This window comes from Crotalus tigris, unplaced genomic scaffold, assembly GCF_016545835.1.
Source record: "Crotalus tigris isolate CLP2741 ecotype Arizona unplaced genomic scaffold, ASM1654583v1 scf7180000017640.1540244, whole genome shotgun sequence".
In the NCBI taxonomy this organism is placed as follows: domain Eukaryota; kingdom Metazoa; phylum Chordata; class Lepidosauria; order Squamata; family Viperidae; genus Crotalus; species Crotalus tigris.
Window position 1 is genome coordinate 185,424 of NW_024096533.1, and position 20,493 is coordinate 205,916.

A 20,493-nucleotide genomic window follows, 5' to 3' on the forward strand; every position below is an offset into this window, starting at 1 on the left:
TGTTATAATTGCCAGAATCTCAGTAGCATTAGATGTCATTCTTCAGCGTCCAGAATCTTATCTAACCCCTACCAATATGAACCATTACTAGATTTCTGGGAAAAAAAATCTTTCTTTTATTCCACTCCCCCAATCCCAGCAATTGCCTAAGAATGACAACCAAGAAAAAAGAATTTGATCTTCTCAAACACATAAATAACACCTTTCACATTCTGTCAATCATCTTCAACATTTTAATGAAAACTTTTCTATTTTCTTGAGCAAACAAGACCTTTTTTACGATACTTATCAAATAATTTCAACCAGGAAAGGTTTTCATACTAATTCAGTTCCTCTTCTATTCAAAATGATAAATACTAGAAACATAATTCACATATTGCTGCCATCTCCGTTGCAACTTAAGCATAATATTAATGTTTCTTTTTCCTGTTATCACAAAGATGCCGTTTAACTGTGCATTGAAAGTTCTGAAATGTGTAAAGCATTCTAAAATAATTAAGTGGTAAACTTTTTGTTTTTTTCTTTATATTATGCAGGTAGGTCACAATTAATTTGAGTTTAATATAAGTAGTTCTTAACGTATGACCATAATTGACCCCAGAATTACAATAATAAATTGTTTCATTTGTAAATCAAGGCATCATATATACATGACCAGACTCAATTTTTTGCAGTGTAAACATTGCAATCATTAAGTGAACGCCACAGTCATTAAGCACACTCAACTATTGTTAAATGAATCCATTTTCCTCAATAGCTGGAACCTGGAAGTAAATAGTAAAAACTGGCAAAAAATATTGCAAACCACTGCCTTGTGATTATGAGAAACTGCCAATGGCCATAAAGGTGAGCTGGTTGCCAAGTGCCCAAAATGTGATCACTTGACTATGTATCTTGGGGTGGGGGGGAGCTGTTGTAACTTTGGATGGTTGTTAAGCATCATAAGTTAAGGTCTACCTGTAATGTGATATTATATTCCATTTAATACAAATTGTAAATTGGTTCCAGGTTGCATTTAATGCAACCCCAAAATTCTGTTATCATGAGGCTAGCAAAAGTTTTAATAAGAAGAGGCTCTTTAATACATTAGAGCAAAAATTTGATGTCATTGAATGACATGAATGTGGTTATAGCAACACTATATGAGATGTTGGAATGTATGGATCTACAGTATATTTTTTATTTTTATTTTGCTTTAAGTTTAAATTATATGTAATTTTTATCCTTTACTGTAATATTTCATTGCTATGCATATAGAAATTTATGTTTAAAATTTTTCATTGCTTACTTCCATCGGGTGGAACCGATCACCCAATATAACTTTGAATAATATGAATTCAAATAATGCAATCATTTTTTTTTATTATTAAAGAGTTTTATAAATTTTACAGAAAATAAAAGACAATACAAAAACAAAAAACAACATATACAAATAAAAAACAAACATTACCCAACAAAACCCTCCTTCCCCCACCCCTACCCAAACCCCCCCTTCCCCCCCCAGTGCTTCCCAGAGCAGAATATAGGCTTAATTTAAAAAAAGTTTAAAAATTTATATTTATAAAAAAAAGAATATAAAATAGAATATATATATATATATATAAAGTTAAAAATTATGAAAAAACTATATAATATTTTTATATCAAATTTAAATTGTATGAATTTTATCCATTTATCCCAAACAGCAAGAAATTTCTCTTGCGTTTGTCCCTTTAAGAAAGCCGAAATCTTTGCCATTTCCGCCAAATGAGACACTTTAAGAAACCATTCCTGCAATGTAGGCAAAGATTCCTTCTTCCAATATTGTCCTACTAACAGCCTCGCAGCTGTAATCAAATTTAACATCAATATAACCTCCTTTGTATCACAATCAATAACTATACCTAACAAAAATAATTGTGGAGTAAATTTTACCCTCCTTTTAAAAATTCTCTGGATATTCCACCATATCTTAATCCAGAATGCTTTTATCTCTCTGCACGACCACCAAATATGATAATAAGTAGCGTCCATACAACCACATCTCCAACATTTAGGTTGTAAGTCAGGGTACATAAAAGACATTTTTTGTGGATCAAGGTGCCATCTATAAAACATTTTATAAAAATTCTCCCTTAAGTTCTGTGCTTGTGTAAATTTGACATTTCTCACCCAAATAGTTTCCCAGGTGTCCAATGGAACTGGCTCACCAAAATTCTGCGCCCATCTAATCATACAATCTTTAATTAGTTCCGTTTTTGAATCCAATTCAACTAAAACCCCATAAATCCTCTTAATGTGGGTTTGTCTTTGATCCTTCACTTGCTTAATAAGATTTTCATCTTCTCTAAGAAAACCCACCTTACAATCCATCTTCCATCTATCTAATAATTGCCTATATTGGAACCAAGAATAAATAATATTTTCTTGTGCTAACTCTTCCCGTGATTTTAACTGCCAGTTTTGTCCATCCCATTTAAGTAACTGTCTATAAGACACCATATCCATTTTAACCCCTCTTTTTATTCCTTCTATTGCATGCCAAGGTATAGCCCATAATGGTACTTTGAAATCACTTTTATAATATTTTCTCCAAACCCTAAGTAAAGAAATTCTTAAGATATGAGATTTAAAAGCCCAATCCATTTTTTTTATTAAATATTAAATAGGCATGCCAACCAAAAAGTAAATCCCATCCCTCCAAATGAAGTATCTCAAAGTTTGTTAAATTTACCCAATCACTGATTAATGTTAAAACCACCGCATCATAATATAATTTCAAATTCGGCACCTTGAGTCCTCCCCTCTCACGGAAATCTTGCATAATTTTAAACTTAACCCTTGGCTTTTTCCCTGCCCAAATAAATTTATTAAGGCCTTTCTGCCACTCAGTTAAATTGATCTCATTCTTCAAAATCGGTATCATTTGGAACAAAAAGAGAAACTTGGGTAGAATATTCATTTTTATCACTGCAATTCTTCCCATGAGGGATAATTGCAACTTTTCCCAATTCTTCAAGTCTCTCTGTACCCTAACCCACAACCTTTCATAATTATTTTTAAATAATTTTGCATTAGAAACAGATAGCATCACCCCCAAATATTTTACCTTATTAACAATTTCAAAACCCGTCAAATTAACCAAAGTCTGCTTCTCCCGACTAGTCATATTTTTAGGTAAAATTTTAGTCTTATTAACATTAATCTTAAAACCCGAAACCAAACCATAATTATGAATCAACTGTAATAATTTTACTACAGAATAAGTAGGTTGCGACAAAGTGATAACCAAGTCATCCGCAAAAGCTCTTAACTTATACTCTTTTTTATTAACTTCTATTCCTTTAATTTCCTGCGACTCTCGAATTTTGATCAACAGTATTTCCAGTGTTAAGACAAACAGCAACGGTGATAATGGGCAACCCTGTCTAGTACCTTTCTCTATTGTAAAAACCTCTGACAAGCCTCCATTAACGATAAGTTGTGCCGTTTGTTTTTGATATATTACCATAAGAGCTTGCAATATCTTTTCACCAAAATTCATCTCTTCCATTACTCTTAACATAAAATGCCAATTCAATTGATCAAAGGCTTTTTCAGCATCTAAAAATATCAGCCCTGCAGGAACTTGGTTATTTTTATCTAAATATTCTAATAAATTAATAATTTGTCTGACATTATTTTTCATGTACCTTCCAGTTATGAACCCAGATTGATCTTTATGCACAAGGTGGTGCACAATCCTCATAAGCCTATTTACTAAGATTTTTACAAATATCTTATAATCCACATTTAAAAGAGATATAGGCCTATAATTCTTTGGTAAAGTAAGATCTTGATCATCCTTTGGAATCAATGATATAAAAGCAGTACGCCATGAGGGAGGAATCTCTTGACCCTGTAAAATGCCATTAAAAAGATCACCTAATGGTTGAGTCATCTCCTCCAATAAGGCTTTATAATAAACAGCTGTTAACCCATCCGTACCCGGTGCTTTCCCTGGTTTCAATTGTTGAATTGCTAGCGAAATTTCCTCCTTAGTAATTAAACCATTAACTTCATGTTTCTGATCCTCTGTCAATTTAGGGAAACTAACCTCGCTTAGATATTTATTTATCTCTAAAATTTGCACATTAGTAGATTTATATAATTTTTGATAATAATCCAAAAAAGATTTCTTAATCAGTTCCTTCTGAGAAACTAATTTACCCTTGTAATTTATTTTATCTATTGTTCTCTGTCTCTGTTTCTTTCTCAATTGATAAGCCAGCCATCTCCCTGGCTTGTTAGCATTACAAAATGTATTTTGTTTCATAAACAATAAATTGGTTGCAGCTTGATCTGCTAACAACATATTAAATTGTGTTCTTAACAACTTTAAGGATTCTTTAATACTTTCATCAGAAGGATTTAAAATCAAAGACTTTTCTTTTAATTTAATTTCATCTTCCAATTCTTTACGTTTCTGAATCTGTTTTTGCTTATGACAATTATTCATTTTTATCAAAATCCCACGCATAAATGCTTTCCCTGCATCCCATACCATTGACATTGAAGTCCCCTTATACATATTCAAAGCAAAATAATCCTTTAAACACAAATAATGCAATCATTTTGTAAGATTCATTAACCGTGCTAATCAAGACCTACAGTATACATATTACTTATTTGTGAAGGTTACTACAAAAATTTGTATGATCTACCCAAGAACCAATATCAAATTGCAATAAGTTTCTTTATCCTCATATATAAGTTAGAAGTGTCTTACTTTACATGTGCAATTTCTGCAGTGATCATCTTCTACCCATGAATCTTTGTCTCGGTAGATGACTCCATTTACTTGGCAAGTCTTCTCGCAGTGACAGTTTTCCAATTGACTAAGTCTCATTTCTGCATAATTTAGCTATAAAAGAAAGTTACTTTATTTAATTTCTGGAACATATGTAAACCGCTGAAGTAAGAAATTCTACGATAAGGCAGCAGAGAATAGCAACTGGTTAAGAGGTAAATTTACAATCAAAATAATACAAAGCACTAATTATGATCGAGAGTGGAACAGAACAACATTTACAAATGTCTCATATAAGGAGGTCATCACTATATAATACAAACAAAACATAATTATTCAATTAATTTATTTAAATGTTACTTGTTTATTCATTAAAAAAAGCCAGAAAAAGCAAGAGCTTCCAGATATTCAATGGATATGAGAAGACCTTTTCAAAATCATAGTTCGTCAAAGGAGGCATCTCACACTCGAAAACAAATAGAGTCTCTTTCCCCACCCAGCCCTAATTTACAACATCCCTGTTAATCTGGAATGTTCTGAACAGTCTTATATCCAGATCTTCTGTTTCTTGAGCTCCTTCGATTGAAAATACCAAGGATTCTGCTTGAATAGTTCCCCTAGATACCAAATAACTCCACAGCCTGCTGCATAAGTAGTTTGCCACAAACAGAGGACAAATTTCTGACAAATAATCAAAATATATTCTTGGCTGAGAAACAAGGTGACTATGATTTCTGGTCATTTCAGAATTGCACAAACAAATATCAGTGCAGTTAGGAACAGAGGGATTGCAATTACAAAGATGCAGGTGTCTGGAAGTAGGCACTTATATCTACCATCTGATCAGCTCATACAAAGCCCTATTCTGAGCATTCTCAAAAAAAAACCACATGCTACTGCAGGCCACAGTGAAATCAATTGCTCCTAATTTCTCTTGCTTCTCTTGCCTGCCTTGAAGAGAAGAGAATGTTGCTTCCTTTGCTGCTTGTTAATACAAATTGCTGAAAGCCAGTTTCACTGACAAGTTGCACAAATTTTCTCTAAAAGAAAAGCTTTAACTTGCAGTAGGAGAAAATACTTTGGGAATTAGGAGCCAATTCAATGCAGCAACAAAATCCTGGGGAAAGACTTTTAAAAAAAAATCAAAAAAAATGTGCTTCATATGTGCTCCCAATTCCAAAGGATTTGAAGGATTTGCAGAGCTGCGTGTACTGCTATTAATGTAAACCAAATGTACCTGTTTTACCATTATCAGTATATGTAGAGACCGACCCATTCAGAACAGGCTTTGTAATTATAAAAAAAAAAACAGTATCCACACTCAAGATATTACCTGTACTACTATTAGTTTAGCCAATAGTTAAATTACTTGGTATTACAAAGTTAGTGATGATATTAAACTTTTTTCAGAAGAAAAAAAGCTAAAAATAACATTATATACATATGTATTTGTGAATGTGTATGTGTGTGTGTATGTATATATGCACATACCTATCCATACACACATACACACACACATACTTATATAAATAAAAGAAGAATGTCCAGCATTAATAAAAATGCCAGGTATCAATATAAGTTCCAAGCTAGACAGCTCAGTTTTATCTCACTTTAATACTGTAAAAAAAATCACTGCAAATTCAAAGGAAGGCAGAAACAATTTGGTCCAATCTGCTAACCGATACAAAATTGTACATTGTATGGCAATCTTCTCTGCTTAGGACCCTTTTGATCACTGAGATGCAGTGTAAAGAATCTAGAACTCTACATTGATTATACATTTAATATTTTGATATAAATTATATATCAGATTTAATTCTCAATTAGGCAACAGAATTATTTACTGAAACTGCAGGAGAAAGATCCATTAAGGGTGTATATTGCGCTTTGTATATACCCACATAATTTTCTATTTTAGGCCATGCTATGATAATATGTCCTATTTTCATTCAGTTGTACAAGATTTATAAAATTATCTTCTAAAGGTTTTGTATGTGTTTCAAATCTAGATTATATAAAGCGCAAAAGAACGGAAAAATCAGAAAATAATATTCTGATTATAGTTTTCGTATCTCAATTGTAGAGCCTTATTTGTAGTTGGGTAGCTTCTATTCTGAATCAAACCTAATGCAAACACAAATCATATACAATTTATGGAAGAAAATGCATCATTTACAATCGTGATTTGCAATACTTATCAAGTGATGTGAAAAGTGCAATCCTTTACTGAAGTGCTACTTTCTTGAATTTTACATTTCTCTGCAGCTCTCACAAAAAGATTAGTGGATATATTTTTATGAAATAGTGTAAGTGTGTGAAATGTATAAGAGTGTGGTCTATTATCTTCTTCCAGGAGTTTTTTTCACCTTTTTCAGTCCAGCTTCCCATGACCTGGAATTCATTCACCAGGTCCAGAGCTGTTTATCTTCTGAGAGCAGATATAGTCAACCTGGGATGCCCTCTATTTAGGCACATCTTTTTAAAACACAGACCCATAAAATCAGCACAAATATTTCCAGATTCAGGAAGTTTATTAAATGATGGGATGTGTTTAGTTTTGTTGTTCAGTTTTTTTAAAAAAACAACAATCTGATATGATTCTTCTAAACCCATAAGTGATTCGAATTCATCATTAGAATGGGTATCTGTCACTTTTTAAATATCCCTTGAGTTCAAAAAATTATTTTATGCTTTAAAAGTCATTGTTCTTTGATAAACCAATAACATTTAACTTTTTCAGCAATTACTATCAAAACATTTCTGCATTTATATTTATTAAAATATTGTATATATTCATAATTTAAGCAATGTTGCTTCAGAATGTTTACTTTAAAATATGGACTAATTTAAAATATAATGCATTGTTAATTATTATTAGGCACTCTAAATGGCTTCTAAAAGTTTAGCAAGGCCATCTGGCTATCCTTCCAGAATGCATTGTGCCTTTGATAGAATACTTAGCATTATTTATTGCCATTTATTAGATTCTATACTGTGATGTTAAAGACCAAATTTATGATGAGAGAAGCAATTGTTCTTTCTTTTGGAAAGGAAGAACAAATAAATATGTCTTTTAAGTCTCATTTCTATTTAAAGGTTATGAAAAGAGTATTAAGGAATATATACAGTGGTGGGATTCAGCTGGTTCGTACCACTTTGGCAGATCCAGTAGCTAATTTTTTGTTGCCCAGGTCCAGAATGGACTTCTGGAAGCAGCATCCACACAAAGAATTGGTTGCTCACATATTTGAATCCCACCACTGAATATATACAACACAACACACACATACACACACACACACACACACACACAAACATTTTTCTTCTCTGTTCTTAGTGCACCACCCTATTCAGAATTAATATGGGTGGGAAAACACAAAGCATGACTCACAGCCAATAGCTAACAGTGTGGGCAGGGAAGCATCAACATCAGCAATAAGGTAGAACATCCAATGGAATCCTTGCCCCTTTGAAACATGCACAAAATGGACAGGACTTCCATTGTGATTCTCTGTCTTTCATGTTGCTGACTTTGACAAGTTCCACAGGGTCTGCTGAAACAAAAGTAAACCATGAATTGTGTATTCATTAATAAAAATAGAGACAAATGTGCCATTTGCTAAATTAAAATTATTAATTAAAAATTAAAAGATATATGTATATTGCAAATGTCAGAAGAAGCATTAAGGGAAACAAGGAACATGGACTTAAAAGAATACTCCGTTTGTATGGATAAAAGTAAACTTCAGAATGGTAATAAAGTATTCACTAATCTTAAAACCAGTAAATAGCACTTAGCACTTAGACTTATATACCACTTCACAGTGCTTTAGAGCCCTCTCTAAGCAGTTTACAGAGTCAGCTCCCAACAATCTGGGTCCTCATTTTACCGATCTCAGAAGGATGGAAAGCTGAATCAACCTTGAGAATTGAACCGAAAAACTGCAGGCAGCAGAAGTAGCCTGCAATACTGCATTCTAACCACTGTGCCACCATGGCTCTTTAATTGCAACAATGACAAGCCACTCAATTAGGACTGACTCAGCATATATTAAATCCACTAGAATGCTTCAGAATTGTCTTATTTCTTTCAGTTACACGAGGTGAAATCTAATATTTTTCTTTTTCCAAACAAACCTGTTCAAAGCATGCTGTAAAAATAGGGCATGCTTAAATGAAGACGGAGCATCAATAAACAGCCTAAAGAAAAAAATGAACACTAAAACAAGATATATGTCAGTGAATTCATGCAGAATTTGCAGCCTGGTATATTTTTCATTCAAAGCTTTTATTTAAAACAAAAAGGCCAAGAACTTTAAAATTTTAATTCCACTGTTTTCAGTTGGAAACAACACTACAAGTCTGCACATGTTTATTCAGAAATACTCTCTGTGTATGTTCAATGAGTTAGTCTCAGTTAATAGACTTTTTTTACTGAAATCAGCAGGATTTGTAACAATTTTTTATAACTGTAGCAATCATTTCTCTGCTTTACCATATATAAATGTTGACAATTCTGATAGACTCATCCTACCAATCCTGGTCTAAAATGAGACACAGGTTTGTCTGCAATATAGCACAATTCCACACAATTAACATTTTTCATTGCAATAAAAAAAACAAATTCCTTGTTCTCTCTAGACCCACAGTCTATTCAAAGCATTATGAAATGCACACAGAGTATACAGAACAACTGGTGGCATACTCTTTCTCTTTGCTTCAATCTTCTTTCCCCTCCTCTTATACAACAGCCAGGATATGGACAGAACATACTTGCTAGAGTATTGAAATATTTGTTTGCAGACAGTTTTATGACATTGTCAGATCCTGCAGATGTTTCATTACTAGATGACATCATCAGTACTTTGAGCACTAGTGATGTCACCTAGTCTGGGTAATGAAACATCTGCAAGAAAACAACCAAACGCAAAGAGCATCAAGAAGCCCTCGTTTCAACCCTGAGCTACGATTTTCTCCTTTACCAATTCTCAGGTTTCCCATCCATGATTTAACAAGTTCTGGATTAAGTTGATATAAACCCATTGACAAATAGTGGGGGGGAAATACAGACATAGTGGTCTTAAGAGATGGAGGAAATGGCAACTTGGATTAAAAATTGTGAGTAATAGCCAGGTACCTACTTTTGCTGTCATTTTAGCCAGAAGCTCTTGTAAATCCATAATTCCTTGTACCAGGCTTAAGAAGTCACTGCAGGTAGGGCAGGCTCAACAAAAAGAAAGAATAAATACTATATTATTAAAAACCAAACTGAACAAAGAAATAAAATACAACGTATTTACCATTTAGAGACCAAATAGATGTTGATTGGAACATGGTAACTGTTAGACTAGGAAAGCTATAGATGTATGACAATTGACACCTTTATGGTTTTGAAAGCCTGATCAAAATGCTTTATCTGTTTCTTAGTATCATGATGAAACAAGTTGTTGCTATGCAAGCCTATTGTCTTTCTCATTTGAATAGGTAACGTTCACAGTTCACAATTTGTATTTTCCACACTTATTGCCCTTTACTTGCCTAGAATGAATGAGAAGCAATCTGACATAAACCAGTAACATGCCTTTGCTGCTCCAAGCAATCATTGGCATTTTCATGCCTACCCAACCAGATGTGAAGAAGCAAGCATAGCCTCCAGGTTAGTTTAGCTCTGGAAAGCCCCTGTTGTCATTCCAAAAGGGATTTGGAAGGGAAAAAAATATGGATGTACTTCTAATGCAAAATTGAATAATAAATGTAGAGTAATTATTGGATAACTATCAATTTGTATAAAGTAAACAGAGTGGGCAGAGGACTATAGTTGAATTGCAAAATTTAGGCAATCAGTTTCTATAGTCATTTTATTTGCACTGTTAATTGAAAGTTAACCAATTTTAATTGCAAATTCTAATTGGCCATTGCTATTTTTGTCCTGTTGCTCAGAAATCAGATAGCAGAAGAAATGCATTTGAAATGATTATAATTCTCAGGACCAGAAGAACTGACAAAATTACAGTATGAAGCCAAATATAAAAACTGCATATATCTCTTAAGGGACTTAAGGTCTACATTACTTGAGATAATCTAGATGTGTGCTTTTAATGTTGAGATTTGTTGATATGCACACAGATCCACATGCAAATAAACTAAGGTTCTAACTGAAAACATTTCTATAATTAAATCTTAGAAGGAATCTTTCTATATTAATCAGGAAGGATAAGCAAAGAGTACCTTTATTCATGATAATAGATAGATAGATAGATAGATAGATAGATAGATAGATAGGTAGGTAGGTAGGTAGGTAGGTAGGTAGGTAGGTAGGTAGGTAGACAGGTAGGTAGATACATAGATAGATAGATAGATAGATAGATAGATAGATAGATAGATAGATAGATAGACAGACAGACAGACAGACAGACAGACAGACAGACAGACAGACAGACAGACAGACAGACAGACATCTCCTAACAAGATAAACCAAGGTATTCTGCTTCTACTAAAGTTAGAATAGCAGATGTTATTCTTTTCTTGGTAGCATGGATACTCTTGCCCTTTATTTATTCCTCAATATAGGAAGTATTTTGTTAAAAAGAGTAATAGTCATAAAGATTCCCAATACCATAAATGGGCAATACCATAATTGCCATAGGGCAAAATTAATGGAGAGACAATAAACTATTATTAACATCTTATAAAAACTTGAGAATCACTGGTTACTAATGGTTGGATTTAAAAATTCCAAAACTTCCAAATGAAATTTCAATAGTAAATGGTTTCCCTTCGTAAAAGTAAAGATTTGGCAATATCATACAAAAACACCCCAAATATTTGTTATTTTAGAAACAGTTACAAAATTGGAAGGCCTCATTTAGACTAGCAAATCTAATTAGTTGCTCAGTGCAGAAATCTAGATTAAAACATCCCCTAATAAATGACTACCAGCCTCTAGTTCTGTGGTGGTGAACCTATGGCACGCGTGCCACAGGTGGCATGCAGAGTCCTCTCTGTGGGCAAGCGTGCTGTTGCCCCAGTCCTAGGCCCTCAGCTAGGTTTTATAAAACTTTTTCGCTTTAAGCCTCTGTTGCTGTGTGCAAAAAAAAAAAATTCAATCAATCAATCAATTTCAACTTCTCCAAGGAAAAAAAAGATCTCGCAAAGTTGGAATTGATTGATTGAACTTTTTAGTCCCACCCAATCTGACATTACCACCGCAGTCATGCCCACCCAATGGGCCACGCCCATCAAAAGGGCCACACCCACTCTTGGCCATGCCCATCCAATGGTCCACGCCCACCCAGCACCCAACAATACATAAGTGGGTTTTGGGTTGCAGTTTGGGTATTCGGTTTCTAAAAGGTTCACCACCACTGCTCTAGTTGAACATATCTAGTGCATGGAAACCCATCACTTATTTAGATTCCTTTCCAAAATTCCTGATTACTTTGACTGCATGTTTGTAAACAATGGGGACATGATGGCTCAGTGGTTAAGATGCTGAGCTTGTCAACTGAAAGCTGACCCGGGTGCTATGCAATAGTTGAACTCCCATTATTTACCCACTGCCCACCTATCAGTTAGAAAGTATGAAAATGCAAGTAGATAAATAGGTACCACTTTGGTGAGAAAGTAACTGTATTCCATGTGCCTTGGCATGTAGTCATGCTGACCACATAACCATGGAAGCATCCTCAGACAACGCTGGCTCCTTCAGCTAAGAAACAGAGATGGGCACCAGCCCCTAGAGTCGGACACGACTGGATAGGGAAACCTTAAACTATGAGTAAACTGCACGACACAATCCCATATAAAAGTATCCAAGCTCTTTTGCTTCTTAAGAATGCTGATAACTCTCCTGCCTAAAGACATAAAAAAGGTAGCAATATGTGGGAAAAGAAAGAAAATAGCTGTTTAGGAAACTCTAATTCAGCTTTATGGTAAGTTCAATTTAGAAAATAAATATCCATGTTTGTCAGTATGCAAGAATTTATGAACTGGAATAGCCATAGCAACGAACCAGCCAATGGGAACTGTTATTTAATTGAGACATAGGATTGGCTGTGTGAGGCATGTGATCCAGCCTAGGTCTGGGCATGTCTTAGTCTCTCCCTGTGTCCTGATCTCCTAAGTTAGTTGTTGTTGTTCTCTACCACATTGCCAAGAACTGAATGAAACTGTATGTATCAGGTTTATATATATTTTATAGATAAAGTTTTTCTAAACTTATGCCTCCTGCTCATTTTGAATGTGTCCTTATATTTTTGGGCTTATTTTTGCACTGGAAAGCTGTAAAACTCTAACAATGTTTTTATATAAAATGGACATTATCATACAGGAATACTAAGTCTAGGAGCTATATTCTCCTATAGCCAGTGGTGGGATTCAGCTGGTTCATACCAGTTCAGCAGAACCAGTAGCTAATTTATTGTTGCCCAGGCCCAGAATGGACTTCCGGAAGTGGCATCCACACAGAGAACCAGTTGTTCACATATTTGAATCCCACCACTGCCTATAGCCCCTCGGTATCTATATTCTGGAAAAAACCAATGCTCTGTTTCCTAAAAAAATAAGGTGGAAGGCAAAAAAGAAGATGGAAAAGAGGGACTAAGAATGAATTACAATTTATTTTAACAGTTTGGTGAAGACTGGTTGCAGAAGGGCATAATGCACGAATTCTCAAACTCCATTATACAGCAATTTCCTAAAAACATAAGCTAATTTATGTGACACCCCTCTTCCCAGTGAATAAAATTGATGATTTTCTTTGAACTGGGGTGGGCCCTAAAGAACTATATCACTTCATAAAATATATGCAATCTTCATCGTATGTACTTTCTTGACTTGAACTGAAAGAATGCATATTAATTCCTCATGCATAACTTGGGATTAGCACATGCTTTAGCAACAATGAACAAAGTTTGCAAAACACACTACATTAAGCAATATAAATATAACTTAATATGCTAAATATAAATTGCTACTTACTGCGATTCAGATTAGGGCACTGAGTTATATATCCATTAGGCATAAAGATGACTTTCGCATCTTGAATGATACCCTTTGTAATAGAAGAGAAAGCTGATAATATATAGCAACGTAATTAAAATGCACAAAATCATTCATTACGCATCTACTGTTAGGCTCTAGAAATTGACACAATTATAATTTAGACTCATATTAATTTAAAATAATGAGCCATATTTTCATTTTTAAAAAACAAAAAATCACTTAACCTTATTCAGGCATCCTGGCAAAGTAAAGCAAACTAATGATTTCAGAGACTAGATGAAAATTTCTGACACCAGCAAGATCCTAAACTTCATAGAATAGAAACTCAGGGGCCAGAGTCCCCATTGGAATGGAAGTAAGGAAGAAAGCTTTGTCTATGGAAATCTCTTGATACAAAGATCACTGCTACAACCCCAATACAGGGTGGGGGGGGGGGAATAATCAGAAGCAGACCAAGATGTGGATGCTCAAATTCATAGCTTTAACACTCTCTGGACGTGCCTGTTGAAAGTGAGAGGAAAAGGCACACCACCAGGCATCTTTAGCCTGGTTAATATGAATCCTATGCCCACAATTCTCCTGTAATTCTATTGACCTGGATATGGATCCAATGAAATTCATCAGAGTTCTGAATAGATATGAATGCACTATTAAAATAATTCTTTTTAAAATGGTTCTTTTACAATTTTTCTTCACTGAAATTGATTATGAAGCTCACCTTGGTTTAGTGCAGTAGTACAACTATGCACATTTTTATAAAAGCACCAAATTTGCCACGTTTGCATGCATTCATACTGAAACTCATTTTGCAAAACAGCAACATACAAAGGTCACATACATAACTCATTGTTCATGTTCAACAGGTTAAAATTCATACATATCAGAATGATATGGACTTAGTTCTTAAATACACTGAAATAGCTTTGAAAATGTAGAATGGTAGAAAATTGATATAATATATACCTACATATGTATAAACCTTTATTGTGGTATGTCAGTGCCTACTTAATCCAAATCATTATCATTCTCATTTTCTTCAGTACCACCCCATCATATAACATAAACTGAACAAGCATCAAAACTATCACACTTATAGGATACAGGACAGAAGATTCTCTGAAAGTTGAAGTCAGAACAAAACAAAGCATATAGTTCCACTATATCACCATATGCTGTCTTTTGCTTTCTCCAATTTCTTGGTCTTTGGCAATCTCTTTTCACTTTTATGCTTAATAATCTGTTTGATTTCATTTCACAGCTCTTCTGCTTCCTTATCAATGAGGGCCAAGGCTTCAAAGCAATTTGTCATGTTGGCATATATATATGGACAAAGAGTGATCACCAGGAAATATAAACAATAAAGTTTTAATAAATAAAACCAAGCTTTCGATGGCCTATAACTGCCATCATCATCAGGGTATAAACAGGTCGATGAGAGAACTTACTTATAGATGTAACCGTGTCTGCGCTCGGCTCCTGGACCTCGTGATAGGTCCCGGACGACCAAGCCTTGCCTCACCTACAAAATCAATTGGTTTGTCCTTGCATCCTTTGCCTACATGTGTATTACCACCCACCTCCCCCTTTTCCCGTGTTCGTAAATCAGGGGGGCATCCCATGTTTCCCCAGGTCGGCATCTTTGAGACCTCCACCACACCGTCATGCCTGCCCGAACCGTCGGAATGGAATTACACCCCCGAAGGACGTGCAGGAAATAAGCACCCACAATCGTCCCACCGTAGGAGTAACTACACGCTCCCAAAAAGCAGCGCAATGGATACATGAGGGTGAAAGAGTTGTCAGTAGATCAGGAGTTGTTCCGGACCTTACGAAGGGGGAGGATGGGGGATGCCAGTTAGGTGGAATGCCGAAATGTATATCCCTGGGAACATCTGTTGCTCCCGCGGCTGAACAACGAGGGCCACGGGTCGACCCGTACAACATGCTGGGGGCTGTTGTGAGAGGCAGGAGGATGGATGCCATCAGGGATGGGGGTTGTATGAATGCTGGAAGAGTGGAAAGAAAAAGTATGTTGGACAACAAGAGTGGATGCAGGATCCCTAGGGCGAAACCTCATCGTAGAGAAAGTGAAAATGGCTACGATATACATCAAAGGGATGGAGGTGGAAAGCGCCCCAAAGAGTATGAGAAGAGGAACCAACCCAAGGATGAGAGGTGTACCCCGACCTGGGGAAACATGGGATGCCCCCGATTTACAAACACGGGAAAATGGGGAGGTGGGTGGTAATACACATGTAGGCAAAGGATGTAAGGACAAACCAATTGATTTGTAGGTGAGGCAAGGATTGGTCGGCTGGGACCTATCACGAGGTCCAGACGTGGTTATATCTATAAGTAAGTTCTCCCATCGACCTGTTTATACTCTGACGATGATGGCAGTTATAGGCCATCAAAAGCTTGGTTTTATTTATTAAAACTTTATTGTTTATATTTCCTGGTGATCACTCTTTGTCTTTTAATATGTACATACCCAGGAATCATTCTTCTATTTTTAATGTTGTGTATGTGTGTGTATGTGTATATATATATATATATATATATATATATATATATATATATATATATATAGTATATATATATATATATATATGATATTAAAAATCGAAGAATAATGTATGTGTTATGTGTGTGTGTGTGTGTGTGTGTGTGTGTGTGTGTTGTGTGTGTATGTATATATATATACTATATATATATATATATATATATATATATATATATATATATATATAATGATATTAAAAATCGAAGAATAACGATTCCTGGGTACATACATTTCAATAAAAAGGCGATCACCAGGAGATAAAACAACACGGTTTTTAATAAATAGGACCAAGCTTTCAATGGCTAGGAATCTGCCATCATCGTCAGGGTATAGACCAGCCAGTGAGGAGACCTGCTTATAAACCTAGCCGCGCCTGCATTCTGCGCATGGACCTCATAACGGGTCCCAGCCGACTGACTCTTACTTCACTTACAGCATTGGATAATTCCTTCTTTTGGCTCTTGCTTACATCCATGTAGCCACTCACCTCCCCTTTCTCTTTAGTTCTCAAGTCACGAAGGTGGCGTGTATACCCTCCGTGCTATCAAGTTGTTTCTTCTTCCTATGTTCCTCGGAACATTTCTCTCTTTCACTCCTCCGGCGCATATTATACTCATTTGCATTTTTGTTGTCACGATATTCCATGCCAGAGATTCCACCTCGACCCTCATTTTCCAGCACATTTATTATTACCACCCCTCCAGCACCCTCATGATCTTTGCCATTGACCTCATCTATACTATTATTTCCCCCCACTGCTCCGAGCATATTGTCTAAATGAGTCCAAGGTCTGCCTTGTTTCACTGTAACAGATGTTCCCCGAGACGTTTGTATTGATTGGATATCTACTTGATGTTCTCCGTGCTCCTCCTTTGTGCGATCCAGCACAATTCTCAACCCAGATGCCTCTCTTTCAGCCTTCTGTAGTGCTACTCTCTGAGAGCGCGTAACTCTCAGATGGGACCCTAACCACTCGGGTCTACCGCAAACCCACGCACACCAATAGGATTTTGCATTACAGCAGCAACCACCCGGTGGCCCACAAAGTCAGCTGTATTAGAACCCTCTTTAAGAAGGTAGACTCCCACTGCAATACAGCCAAAGCCAAAACGGAGGAAAGAAAACACCTCTTCCGCCTCTTTAGACATAATGGGTACCCCATAAAATTTATTAAACGCCACAGTATTCTATCCAAACCACTGCAAAATCCATCAGTTGGAGTGTTACCATCCCAGACAACTCGTATCACCCTCCCTTACATCAGCAACCTCTCGGAAGCTACCACCAGGCTATTGGCACCCTATGGCATAAGGGTTGCACACAGACCCGACCGGACGTTGCGTTCCTGCATTATGAGACCAAAAGACCCACTTCCCATTGTTGAGAAGTCCGGAGTCATCTACAGGATTAATTGTAGTGACTGCCCAAGCAACTATGTGGGAGAAACTTCAAAAAGGGTTGGAACAAGAATGTAGGAACATAACCTGGCAATAAGAAGAGGTGAGCAATACTCCCAGATATTAACTCATATGGTGGAGTTTGGCCATAAATTTAATTTTGACGGGGTGAGGGTAGTTGCCAGTGACACCTCCAAGAGTGGTAGATTGCTCAAAGAGGCCTGGTTTTCAGACAATATGTCAATTAACCGACATGTGGACTTACGTCCAGCCTACCAGACCATGAAGGCATGGGAAACATGCATACGATCCCAGAAAAAACACCCGAGTAATAAAAACTCTGAGCATCTACCAGATGAAACTGACAACAAGGAAGAAAAAAATCTGCAATTTAGGGTTCCCTCGGTCAACAATTTGCATGGGTATCCGCCACAAACTAAGAAGCCTATTGATATCAGTGCCCCACTCCCAGATGCCTTGAATATCTCCCTACATTGTACCCAATACTTAGAAACACAGACAACAAGTATTCCGATCAGCATGGAACAAAGTTGTCATCCCAATGATCATACTGACCCCCTCGTTCCTGATGGTGCTCCTACCGCAATGCATCTGGTTGCTGGCGTATTGGGACCGTGTATGAGCTCAGAAAAGGAAACGACTGCTACGTGTGATGGCAGAACAATACCTTTACTAGGCTGCCATGTTGATCAGAATTACCGAGACAGAGACGCGCTCCCAAGAAACACACAGAAGATCAACACTTACAGCCACCCTGTTACGGGAGTAGTTACGTGCTCTCAGAGAGTGGCACTATAGAAGGCTGAAAGAGAGGCATCCAGGTTGAGAATTGTGCCAGATCGCACAAAGAAGGAGCATGGAGAACATTGAGTAGATATCCAATCAATACAAAGGTCTTGGGGAACATCCGTTACAGTGAAATAAGGCGGACCTTGGATTCATTTAGACGATACGCTAGGAGCAGTGGGGGGAAATAAAAGTATAGATGAGGTCAATGGCAAAGATCGTGAGGGTGCTTAAGGGGCGCTAATAATAAATGTGCTGGAAAACGAGGGTCGAGGTGGAATCCCTGGCATGGAATATCGTGACAACATAAATGCAAATGAGTATAATATGCGCTGGAGGAGTGAAAGAGAGAAATGTTCTGAGGAACATAGGAAGAAGAAACAACTTGATAGCGCAGAGGGTATTTTAACTTTGGGAAATACATGCCGCCTTCATGACTTGAGAACTAAAGAGAAAGGGGAGGTGGATGGCTACGTGGATGTAAGCAAAAGCAAAAAGAAGGAATTATCTAATGCTGTAAGTGAAGTAAGAGTCAGTCGGCTGGGACCCGTTACGAGGTCCATGAGCAGAATGCAGGCGCGGCTAGGTTTATAAGCAGGTCTCCTCACTGGCTGGTCTATACCCTGACGAGGATGGCAGATTCCTAGCCATCGAAAGCTTGGTCCTATTTATTAAAAACCGTGTTGTTTTATCTCCTGGTGATCGCCTTTTTATTGAGATAGATAGATAGATAGATAGATAGATAGATAGATAGATAGATAGATAGATAGATAGATAGATATTATTAAAACAGTGATCACCAAGAGAATGCTTTAAGAGAATAAAATTTAATTAATCAACCAAGCTTTCGTCAAAATACATTTGACATCGTCAGGGTTAAAAGGCAAGTATAGGGAGTAGACTTATATACCGTTATCAAGCGTCCCGTTATCAAGCATCTGCTTCTGGCTCTTAGAGCGCGTCATAGGCCCCAGCTGTTCAGAATGTAACTCAAGCTTGTCTCCTTTAATACACATTCTTTTGTTCCTAGCTCGCATTCCCTCACACACCACTCAATCGGTAGCTTCAATATTAAGTGGATTCAGGAGCTTCCGGTGTGAGGCGACGGCGATGGCGGCTAGCTTTTAGCCGTCCAGCTGGGGAAGTGTCAGAGCCGCGGAGCGCAGCGTGCATCAGCTGGCCCGCGGCTCGGAAATCCCTTCCCGGGCAAAGGGAAGGGACAGAGAGTGCAGGGATAGAGGTAGAACCCCTGAACCCCCTCTGGATTTGTTTCTAGAGGGGGTGAAAGGAGTGTTCCCTCGGAGCTCCTGCTGATCTCCGCCTCCCAGCTGTTTTTGCTTCCTAGGAAGCAAAAGAAACCGCCGCTTCTATCTCCGTGTTTATAGCATTCTGGTGAGTAATTTTTAAACGGACGGAGCAGTTTAAAGGATTTTTTGTTATAATTTAGGTGTTTATTTTTTTTATTTTTTGATTTCTACTATTATTCCTCCTTTTTTTGTTATATTAGTGAAAGGATTTAAGATGGCGCTTTGAAAGTGTCGGAGTTTTTTTTTCGTTTCTCTTTTGTTTTACTTTCCCTTTTTAAGGACTGGTTTTTGCTTTTACTTTTGCTTTTGGCTTAGAATTTTTTCTTTTGAATTGTTTGCTCTTTTATTTTTTATTCTTTGGATTTACTCTGGACTTTCAAGGACTATAGTTTGTCTCTTTTTAAAAAATTTTTTTCTTTTTTTTCCCTCCTCCCTTCCTGGCTGGAGGGGAAAGGGAAGTGACAATTGTGCTTTTTAAAATGGCTTCAAAGAGGCAGCAGCCTTCCTCAATACCCAAGGTTATTTCTTCTCCTATAACTTCCACTGCACAGCTACAACAACAATAGTAATAGTAGTAAAGTTGGAAGGGACCTTGGAGGTCATCTAGTCCAACACCCTGCTCGGGCAGGAAACCCTACGCTATTTTGG

The 20,493-nt window shown here is 36.6% G+C and overlaps 1 protein-coding gene across 1 annotated transcript in view; it reads right to left on the reverse strand.

Moving 5' to 3' along the window:
* NELL1 (neural EGFL like 1) overlaps positions 1 to 20,493 on the reverse strand; it is a 390,246-nt gene that overhangs the window by 152,053 nt on the left and 217,700 nt on the right. The window contains exons 6-8 of the mRNA XM_039335359.1: positions 13,748 to 13,820; positions 9,910 to 9,992; positions 4,748 to 4,882 (exon numbers count right to left, since the gene is read on the reverse strand). Coding sequence (XP_039191293.1) covers positions 4,748 to 4,882; positions 9,910 to 9,992; positions 13,748 to 13,820 — 291 coding nt within the window. The remainder of the gene's footprint in view (positions 1 to 4,747; positions 4,883 to 9,909; positions 9,993 to 13,747; positions 13,821 to 20,493) is intronic.